Source organism: Plecotus auritus (genome assembly GCF_963455305.1).
Source record: "Plecotus auritus genome assembly, chromosome: 1".
In the NCBI taxonomy this organism is placed as follows: domain Eukaryota; kingdom Metazoa; phylum Chordata; class Mammalia; order Chiroptera; family Vespertilionidae; genus Plecotus; species Plecotus auritus.
Window position 1 is genome coordinate 237,385,007 of NC_137770.1, and position 11,437 is coordinate 237,396,443.

The 11,437-nt window shown below is 43.3% G+C and overlaps 1 protein-coding gene across 7 annotated transcripts in view; it reads right to left on the reverse strand.

The window, feature by feature from the left end:
• The window catches only part of SLIT2 (slit guidance ligand 2), a 359,996-nt gene extending 350,341 nt beyond the window's left edge, over positions 1-9,655 (reverse strand). For all 7 annotated transcript variants that reach the window (XM_080648170.1, XM_080648169.1, XM_080648167.1 and 4 more), the window contains exons 1-3: positions 7,671-9,655; positions 4,134-4,205; positions 2,893-2,964 (exon numbers count right to left, since the gene is read on the reverse strand). In XM_080648170.1, the coding sequence (XP_080504296.1) occupies positions 2,893-2,964; positions 4,134-4,205; positions 7,671-7,849 (323 nt within the window). In that variant the 5' untranslated portion in view covers positions 7,850-9,655. The remainder of the gene's footprint in view (positions 1-2,892; positions 2,965-4,133; positions 4,206-7,670) is intronic.
• Between the last annotated feature and the right edge of the window lie 1,782 nt (positions 9,656-11,437).

Below are 11,437 nucleotides of genomic sequence, written 5' to 3' on the forward strand. Positions count from 1 at the left end.
ATAATGACCTGCTCATTCTATGATAAAATTTATTTCTACTTAACAGCATGAACCTGTTTCCTATAGATTGAAAGTTGGATTTCTAAAAAGGCACAGATGTTATTTTCTGTTTTCAGATTTGTCTTCTCTCTGTACATATAAAACTCTATAAACATGAAATAAAATTGGGGGAAAAAAGCTTATAGTTTTAAAATACTCACAAATATCATTTGGAATTGCTTTGATTTTACTATTTGAAAATGAAAAAAAATAACTTAAAACCATAAATTGCACACAAATAAAATTAATTTTATTTATTTTTTTCTTCTCACAAATAATGAAAATTAAGTTACTATAAATATTGTATGAATGGCATTTACAACATAAATCTGCAATTATACACCTTTTCATAATCTGGACTTTCAATTAGAAATTCACATCTAAATTGCTAAAAAAAAAACATGTAAGCTCATACAACATATAATTAGTTAAAAGTTAACTCATTGATTATTTCCTTTCTCTTACATTGTCTCTTGGAGCTTTAAAAAAAAAAAGGCAATTTCTGTGATGTTAATGATACCACCAACTAAAATAAGGATATATACCACAGGCCACAGAAATTTTATTATAGAACTCCCTGGATAGATTTTATTTATTTTTACTTTTTAATATAATATACTAAAAACGTTTAAAATAGTTTGTTGCACAATAACTGGAATGCATGCATTCTTAAGCAAAACTGCCTTTGCATTTAATGTATTTTTAAAAATAAATATTTGAAAAGTGTGTCCACAATGTTCCTAAGAAATGGTTTTGAATTCCTGAGTCCCAAGGAGACGAATTGGCTGTCAGATAACAATGTGCTTCCATCAGATGGACTTGGCAGTTGTAAACAAAAGGAATTTTCTCAGCTTTTCCTCACAAATATGAAATATTTGCTCTCGGTCAACAGCTGGGTGATTTAAAGAAGTCCTGCATATATATTAGTTTTCATTCAAAATTACAAATCCTCCTCGCACTCTGCAACATCTGATCACATCTTAGTAGACAGAAAATTGTTCTGCGATGAAGTGACATTCCCAGGGGAGGTCCAAGTCAAAAACTAGTACCTACTTACAACTCTAATCAAATTTCAGATCATATGGCATCTGGTTAATCATTTTTAAGAAAAGTTAATTTATTCAAGATGAAAGATTAAATGATACCCTGGAGTGGCTGGAAAAATAATGAGAAAGTTTGATGTGGTATAATATTTCTGAAAATGTTTACTATACAACCTAACTAGAAACTGCATGAAAAGCCATCAAGTTTCCCGAAATAATTTGAAAGTTGTTTAAGAATCAAACATACAGGTTTCCATGTGGTAACTAGTTAAGTCAAGTTATTCATGAAAAAACTGTTAACGTTTAAATGATAATTTAAAATTATGTATTCAACTTACTAAACATTAAAATTATATCGATACTTCTTTTTAAATGAATGAATTAAAAATACCTTTACAAGGTATTAGCTATTCATAAAAGCCTATGAAGGAAATCAAAGAATAAATATTTTCAGAGTATTTTTATATATGAAGAATAGGTTATGAACTTATAGGCTTTGTTATGAATTTAACCAAATGTTTGCCTTATTTTTATTCCTCTTCCCCAAACCACTTCAAAGTAGTGATTTTAAATTTACTTTTAACTCCAGAATAATATTCCCTATATTGTAAGATTCACCATGGATAAAATTTTATAGTAAAAATTTTATAGTAAAAGCAATTAGGCATCTCTGTGTCTAATGTACCTGAGGTGATAAACATGTATCCTATATATTTATACATATCTTAGAAGTTGACAAGCATTTTTCTATTTAGAGGCAATTACACAGAATTAACTTTTGCCCTTAGGTCCAGTGAATGTGAATGTATAATGCCTAAAATTAACTTCATATTTCATTATTTTAAAGAAGAGTTTTATTTTTACCTAAAGTACCTATTAAAGCAGGCATGGAAACATTAAAATAATCCTTGCTACTTTTAAAAGAGCTGTATTTTCCCTTAAAATGCAAATCTACTAAACTTGAATTATCAAGACATATGAGACATGGAATTCATACATCAAATTACAAAGTGTGTAATTTATCCTAATTATTACAGACAGATGTTTTGTCCTTTGTAGATACACACTGTAGATATAATATAATAATGGCACTCAGGTAATATATACCAATCCTTAAAATTTTGTGTCTGAAAAAAAATATATATGTATTTTAAAGTCTGAATTCCATTTCCCTTAAAAAAAAAAAGAACCATGTTAAAATAACCACTCTTGGAGGACATAATTCTTACTTCCATATCTGTTAATCTTTAAATGATTTTTCCAACAGAAAAACTTAGAAAGTTAATATAAAATGATGAAATACAATTGTGAATAGAAGTAACAACATTCACTGTGTTAAATAGCACAACGCAAATCTTTATCATTAAGAATTTAAAATAATTCTTTAAGTATCACTGATGACATACAAAGAAACAGCATGGAAATGAAAATACTATTAGCAAAACTTTTCTTTTCCATAATGCACCATAAATGCAAATAAAATGACCACCTTTCTTCCTACATAAGCAAATAAAACAAACTAGATGAACAATAAGAAAACCATGTACATCTCAAAGTACCAAAGCAGTGGTTATCAAGGAAGTAAATGTTTCAGAAAAGTAAGTCTGTATTTTTAGCTTTACTTCAAATTAGTCCTATTTATGCAAAAAAAAAAGTCTTTTTTTAAATGAGTCTGAAAGCCACTTATTCAATCTCTTGTTTCTATAAACTTTCAAAGGCTAAGACATGAAATTAAAGGCAAGACTTTGAAATTCAAGTATTTTTAAAAACACAGTTATGTCGTCATAAGTTTGGAATTGAAAATACTTACAGTCTCTCCAGTTCTTTAAGATCCTGAAATGCTCCTCTTTCAATGGTGCTGATCTTATTCTCCATAAGCTGACTGAAATGCAAAATATAGCAGGAGTCTTAACGTTAGCCCTCGCCGTCAGAATAAGTTTCAATTCAGCAACTGAAATGTGCAACCTCTTTTTCTTTCCCTTTATAAAGTTCAATCTTGCTCTGGTTTGAGATTCAGTATCAAATTTAATGATGATATATTTGAGAGAAGTTGGGGAGGAGAAACAGCATCCACATCCCAAAACTTTCAGTAAAAAATCCTAACAGTGACATGAAATTCACTGGTCAAAACTCTGCACCTTAAAATATAGTATTTTTCTGGAAAATAACCCATGGCCCTGCAGCTCTGATGGATGTTTTTTGGTAAACTGACTTTCAACTGAGGTCTTAACTAAGAGAATAAATATATAATAATTCATCACACACATAGTTCAGTTAACTTATGGATATGCATCAGAAATTGGATGCATTAATAATGGTCAAGTGTGTCTTTTAAAAGAACACTGAACACACAATGATCCAAGTATATGTTCACTGTAATGGAAATATTTACAAACCTCAGGGGGAAAGAATTTTACATTATATTGAACCTCAAATGATGTTTCACTCAGACCTAATTTAACTCACTAATTAAAGAAGTAATTCAATTACAACCATTTTTAAAAGCTATAGGGATATAAAATATGAGAATTAAAAATATAATCAGTGTACTTTCATAAAAAAACATTTCCCATCATATACTCTGTAGAAAGCTGGATTGTTTGATTTTAATTTTAGAAATTATATATGTGTTGCTTGATAGAAAAGGCTCATCATTTCTATATTAGTAATAAAAATGCAGACCCACTTATATTATTTCTAGTGAATCTGAAATCCTAAAAGTGCATCAAATGTCTCATATTACTTACTCATATTGTGAAAGTGAGTATTCTACATTTTTATATGTCTAAGGCACTTAGGGTATGGCATTGCAAACACTTGAGGCCATTTCTACAGTACTATTTCTATGGCCTGTATCCAATCTTAAAATAAAAGCCTATGTTTTGATAAAAGTTGTAGTACAGTGATAAACGGAAAAAAAAAAGAAAACCAAGACCTTTTAAATGTTTATATTTTTGTTATTGGGACAGTTTTAACTACTGAGACCAGTAACAATTCAAAATATGCAAGCTTAAAAAAAAGAAAATTATTCAAAACACAGAACATACTTACAGGACTCTTAGATGTCTAAGACCGGCAAAATCCATTTTGGTAATCCGTGTGATGTTATTTCCATTCAAATCCCTGAGAGAAAACCAAAAAGAAAATGAAAGTTCCACTTTATTTCTATCAATAGCTAGTTAAAAAATAAAAACATAAACTAAATAAGAACTTGAAGTTAAAGATCAGTTCAAATGACTAGTTTACAAAGTAAAAGAGATAAAGTGGTAACCTTTGTAGGATTTTTAAAAAATGATTATCAACAAGTTTACAGAGTCCCTACTTGCTGGCATGAGAATGAAAATGGATTATCTTGTCACAAGAAGTGCTCTTTTGTGCACGTATAGGAGTGCTTTCAACTTTCATTTCTTTGTTGTTGTTGTTTTTTAATCGTTTTTTTTATTTTTAACACTGACATTCAGTGTTACAGTAGTTTCAGGAGTATGCCCCAGTGATTAGACATTGTTTAACTTACTATGTGATCATTCTGGTAAATCTTACAACCACCTGACACCATACAGTTATTAGAATATTATTGATTCTGCTATGCTTTACAGCCTCATATAACCAAGTTGTACTTCTTAATCCCTTCACCTCTTGTCATCCACTCCCTAAGCCCCCTCTCAACTGGCCACCATCAAAATGTTATCTGTATCTATCAGCCTATTTCTGTTCTGCTTGCTGACTTACTTTGTTTTTTAGATTCAATTGTTGATAGATATGTATCTACTGTTGTTTTATTGTTCATATTTTTAATCTTTTTTTTTCCTTCTTCTTAAAGAAGACCTTTTAACATTTCATGTAATAGTAGTTTGGTGGTGATGAACTCCTTTAGCTTTTTCTTGTCTAGGAATCTATTTATAAGTCCTTCTATTCTAAATGATAGCTTCCCATCCTGGTGAAGGAAACAGACACAAATCCAAGAAGTGCAGAGAGTCCCAAACAAGATGAACCCCAAGAGGCCCACACCAAGGCACATCATAATTAAAATGCAAAAGGTTAAAGACAAACAGAGAATCTTAAAAGCAGCAAGAGAAAAGCAGTTGGTTACCTACACAGGAGCTCCCATAAGACTGTCAGCTGATTTCTCAATAGAAACTTTGCAGGACAGAAGGGAGTGGCAGGAAATATTCAGTGATAAAAATCAAGGACCCACAATCAAGATTACTCAACTTTTGTTTGTATAAGGATAGGTATATTAACTTCACAGGAATTCTGCTATTATTGTTAGGCACATCCCAAAAAAGTTCCCTTCAAAAAGTTAAATGAACAATATTCTAATACTACTCTAGAAGAAATTTTAAATATCCCAAATTCTCTCCTGAGGGGGCAGGGTGGCTAAACTTCCTAAGGCAAAGAAGAAAGTGCCATCAAAAGACCTGCACTTCAAAGACTTGCATTTATAGGCATTTACCTTCCAACAATTCTGTTTGTATGAAAACTAAACTCTTCCTTTGCAGCTTAGGGAGCTCCCCCTCCCCCACCCCCATCCTCCCTGTGGCTGTAAAGTGAAAACTACTAGCTGGGGCAATAATGCAAACAGTATTCAGGCCCTGATTTTTTTGCTCAGATTTCAGCACCAAGTTTCCTTCAAGAGTCACACAACTCCTTCTCTGGCATCTTAGGTCAAGATCTAAACTTGCCCTGGTTCCAATCATGTCAAGTAAAACCAGGCTTCGCTGTGGTTTGAACGTTCTCCTTCATGGAAGTAAGCTTTCTCTTACCTTGACTGTACAAGATTGTGTTTGAAATCTATATTTAATGAGGCAATGATAGAATTTATAAGCCATCACTGAGTAAACTATTTTCTGAAAACTCTATAGATTCCTCATAGGGATTTTTTCCCCCCAAAGACCTGAAACTCACTTGCTATTTTGTCCCTTTTTGCTGAGTAAGACATGTTAATGCTTAAACTTAAAACTGTTCTGAATAGCATGACATGCCAAGTGCTGAAAAAGAATTCTGCATTGCTTTCTCCCCAGCCCATTCTCCACGCTGAGCAAAGTACCATCAAGTTGTTCCTGCAATTATTGGGGTCTTCACTGACTAGTTGACACAATACAACTCCCTACTCTCAACCCTGGACAAATGTGGTGGGTCACATTTTAATAAGACACCCTTAATAAGGCCCCAACTTGCCCGGCGCTGAGGGAAGCAGGGAGGCTGGGATGGGGGAGCCATTTGCAAAGAATCAAGGGCTCAGCTCTGGCCTTGAAACTATGGGCCAGGCAAGTGGGTTAGATAAGTTCAATTTGGCTTAAGTGCTGAGGGCCCTGCTAGTGGAGACGTGCAGATTGGAGCAAGTCCTCCCTGCAGCGTGCAACCCTCATATCCTGGGGCTTAGAGGCCTGGAAGCTAAGTCCGGAGCGCTGGCCCTGGCTGTCCTTGTCCCGCACCCACCCTGACCACCGGGCCCATGCGCAATGGCGAGTGGAGTGCGCCCAGGGAGCTTGGGCAGTGACCAGCACTGCCCAGTGTGATCACAAAGAGAACGGCCTCCATGCTCCACTTCCCTGAACTCAAGAAGTGCCCCACAAGGAGCGTGTGGGCCGGCCATCAACACCGGCACTGGGATTACTTCTTCATTAGAGACTAGCAGAGACAGGGAGGCGGGGATGTCTGCGGGCAGTGGAGCGCGAAGAGGGGAAGGCCGGGGAGCTGCTGCCAGAGGAAAGGACACAGAAACTGCCAGAAAGGTGGACGGATTGGAGCACTATGGCCCCGAAGAAAGGGCTGGAGGGGGCAGCCAAGGGCTGCAAAGTCACTGAACAGTCAGACCTGACTGGGCTGGGTCTGGTTGGAGAGGCAGACCTAACTTCGCCCAAGGATGGGAAGTGGACCGCTTCTGCAGTCGCCTCTGGGACAGTTCCCTAGGGCCCGCTACAGCCTGCTATTCCCAAGAGAAGTGGAGGGCGGGAAACCGTACGGGGGAGTCGCGCTTGGCCACAGCTTTGCGGGGCATCCTTCCCTCCATGACTCTTAGGTGAATCCAGACGCCTCAGGACCCCTTCTCCCCTCCCTGAGGACCGAGGAGGGCTACACAAAGCCAGGGAATGGATATTTCTTCTTTGGAGTCCCCCGCCAGTCCCTGCGCCACCCCGCGGCTACCAGAGTGGGGACTCGGCCTGGAAACTGCCCCGCGAGTCTTGGCAATGCAAGGTGACTCTGTTTACTGAGTCTGGGGAGCAAAGTCCCTTCTTCCTTGCCCCGAGCATCCGCGATTACTTGTCCTCCATCTATCTCCTTGCCTCCCCAGGCCAGAGCACTGGACCGCACAGGACTGTGTGTGTCAGGACACGAGGGGGAAGAAGGGACCGAGTGCAGCTGCCAACAGTCCCGCCCCTCTTTGGGCAGTGGCCCCTCCTTGGGCAGCGCCCTCCTGTCCTTCGCCCTCCCAAAGACTCCAACCTCAGGATGTGCGTGCAGAAGAGCTAGTGAGGGCTGCCCCAGGCACACGGATCGGTGCTGCTAGGTCCTTCTAGTCTCCACGCTTGAGGCACAGGACCCTGACGGGGCCGGGGAGGGGGGCGGAGAAGAGCCCATACTCACAGCCTCTCGGTGTTGCGGGGGATGTTCCTGGGCACGCTGCGCAGCGCCAATCCGTGACAGTCCACGGTGCTGCCCGAGCAGGAGCACTGCGCCGGACACGCTTGAGACGCCCCCTCTTTCAGGATCGCCAGCACCAACCCCAGAGCCAGGGACAGCGTCTGCCAGCCGACGCCGCGCATCTTCCCCTGCCGCCTCCTCGCTCGCCAGTGCCGGTGGTTTCTTTACTGCAAGCTGCTGGGCGCAAAACGCGCTGGGGCTGAGGCCCAGGGTCTGGTGCAGAGCTAGCAATCCAGAGTGTCCGGGTAAATGTGCACGAAATATGATGGAAGTAACAGTTCTGATATTCAAGGTAGAAGAGCTTACACAGGTACACGCCTCCCACCTCCCCTCCACCCTACTCCAGCAGGGCGGGCGCTCCTTGGACAACTTTAGGTCCTGAAGATGAATTGGTCTGGCTAAGGCTGTTCGAAGACCCCAGAGAAGCCGGGAGGAGATCACGAGTTGCAAAGACCAACTTGGTGGTAAAAAAAAAAAAAACAAAAAAACTGGGCTCTCAATAGCAGCGAAGAGGCAAGAGCCAGTGGCGCGGGGAATGGGCCTGCTCGGATTCCACCACCTTCTCTGCAAATCCGATTCCAGCGGGGAGGGTAAGAGGCAGAAGAGGGAGGCTCAATAGGAACGTTGTCCTTGATTAAAGTGGGCTCTCTGAAGCTAGAAGGCGCAGGCGCCCCGTGGGCCAGGAACCGTGCGTGCAGGGCGACTGGGCATGGCGCGCTGAGGCGCACAGGGAGGCGCACAACCCACGGGCGCGGGGAGCTGCTCCAGGCGCGGGGAGCTGCTCCGGGCGACCAGTGCAGCTCACTCACACGGCTTCCCCTGACCCGCGGCTCCTCGGCAGCAAGGACTAGTCCCCACCGTCTCCCGACAGCCAAGGTTCAGGGCGGTTTGCAAATACACATGCACTTCGCGGAAGGATGCCTCCGCAATCCCGCCTCCCGCCTGGCGTCCTAGGCGGTGCTTTGCACTTGGGCCTGCCCTGAGGTCAAACAGAAAAGTCAAAAGGGCAATGGGGCCGCAGCAGCAGCAGGCGGTAATATCCACTAGTCACGACCAGGCAGAGGAAATCCAAGAGGCCAAGTTGAGCTCCTAAGAGGACTGCTGGCAGGCCAGCCGGAAGGAGTGGAAAGGCCAAGGTGGAGGTGTCCGTGTCCTGGGTCCTGCGGGGGGTGTCCTGGGGGGGATGGCGTGGTGGCAGTTGGCCGGTGGGCGCCCAGGAGGCAGCTGAATGGCAGTCCCGCGTGCGCGCCTGTGCCAGCCCCTCTCGTCTCCCAGATACGGCGCAGCTCCACAGCAGACACCTGATGGCAAAAGGTGGAAGAAACCAGAGCGGGCTCCTGGGCGGGCGCAGCCCCCCCTCCGCCCCTCGACAGCCGCCCACAAGTGGGTCCTCCTTCTCAAAGTAAGGAACTTTTCCCAGGCTCAGAATCCCGTCTGCCGCGGCCACGGAGGGAGTCCTCCTGCCGCCGTCGCGACGCCTGGCTCCTGGCGCTGCACCTGACTCGGCGGCCGCAGTCCAGTCCGGGGCAGCCCGTCTCCTTCCAGCCCCTTCTCCTCTCCTGGCTGCTTCGGCTCGTCCTTCTCTGGGATGGGAAGTGAGGGCGAGGGAAGGCGGCGACCAGGAGGGAGGACTTGGTGGCTCCGCTGACTCCGGAGCTCCTGGCAAGTGTCTAAACAATAGGATGGACGCGGCAGTCCAGTCTCCTTCGGCTGCGGGAAGGTGGATTGCTGTTGTGACTGGAGTTGTTCACTTGGGCTGCCTGGCGCTGAGCACAGCCGAACAAAAAGCCGGCCAGCGCCTCCAGAGCGGCTGCTGGGTCCCGGACGCTCCCCTTTCTCTCAGCACTCCTGCCGCGCCCCGAAAACTCCGCAGCTCCAGCCTGCGCCCGGGAGCCACGATGCTCCCATCACTCACTGCTGCCTTTTTTTTTTTTTTTTTTTTTTATCACCGTCTGTGGCAGCCTCTGCGGCCGCCGCCAACACCACCACCACCACCACCACCACCACCACCACCTCCACCACCTCCACCAGCCTGTGCGGTTCGTGCGCTCCCCAAATAAATAACCCCAAGTCAGAAGTTAAACCGGCGCCACCGGCCTTATATACCCAGCCGTGCCCCCACCCTCAGCCCCGCCCCGCGCCGCCGACCCCGCCCACTGGCTGCGCACAGGGAGCCCGCACCTCGCCGGCCCAGAGAGGTAGGGCCACAGCCGAGCGCCGGGCGGAGGCGGCTGCCTGGTGGCGCGTTCCCATGCACCACGACTAGAGCCCTCGCTCCCACGCGCAGCAAAGTTTTCCGGAGGAACCAGGTTCCAGGGCCCCCGCCCCCAGCTCCAGGTCCCCAGAGGTGACCCAGGCTCGGAGATGGTGGCTCCCGGTGGGGGAATGGGGAGAGGGCGGCTTGGAAAGCGGCGTAAACAGCGCTGCCAGTCGGTGCTTCTGCTGCAGCTTTGGCCACGCGATCCTCAGGGGGCTGCTCCGTGTTTGCAGCGCAGCAATACAGAGAGAGCATGATTTTAAAAAATTGTTTTTAAATCCTACCGAAATAGATCTGCCTGCGCTCACAGACACACACACGTGTATTTTGGGGAGCTTAAAAGTTCAGAGTTTTTGCAAGTAAGAAAACGGTGTTTTTCAACCTTCTAGCCAGCCTTCCCACGTCTGAAACAACCCCTTCCGTTTAACCCTTTCCTTATAATCACACACTTGACAATACCATGCTCAGTTGATAATCTTGAATATATAATATGCTCACAAAACTCTAAGGGCTTGAGTATGTGTGTGATTTTAATAACGAGGGCAAAAATAAATTCCTAGCAAGCACATTGCACCAGAAGGAAGTTATGGATATTTTTCCCCACTAGGTCTTGGAAGAGAATTTCCTGGTTTCTTTTTGTCTTTCTAATGTGATGCGTGTCTGGCAACTGCTGCCACCCTCCAGTTCCCCGCCCCCCGCCCCAACTAAACCAATGTCACTATTGGTTTGTTGACATATAAATCCATCAATAACTTTGCATGAATTTAAATGCCTCACCTAACCCTTCTTTGTCCCATTTCCATCAGGGCTGTCAGGGGAATTTGTGCAAGCCCCCAGCCTAATGCCAATTTCACAGTGTGATAATTATTTGTATAATTATCTGTCACCCATTTGAAAGAAATAGGATCTGTCCAATTTCCCTTTTTATGTCCAACATTTAACAATAAGCTGGACACATAGTAGGAACTCTGAAACTGACTGATTTCTTTAACACAATAATATACTCAATCTGAAGTTTCTCCATTATCCCCATTAACATTGCTCCTACTTAAGTTTTGCAAAATGTCTTCCCCCCTTGGCCCCCTTCTACCTCACTCCAGGCCCCTCCTCAGGCCTTCACTAAATGTAGTCTGTGTCCATGCAAAATGTCTTTTCATAATGGCTACCTCTACCTATGTCATTTTGCCTGCCCTCGAAAACTTTAAGGGCATTTTGAGGACATTTCCAAAGACAAGGTACTCTTAGGATACTCATTTTAATGCCACAGATTTACATTGCTTGGTTCTTTTAAAGAATTCCAGACATTTATTAACTCTCATTTGTCCTTCTAGATTTTAGCTTAAAGTTCTTAAGGAGGAGAAAGTGGAGGCCATATTCACATTTTCTTTAAAGGAACATGAGATAAAGAACAAGTACCTATCATTGATGAAGAATTTTCCCATTTCTCTCTGTC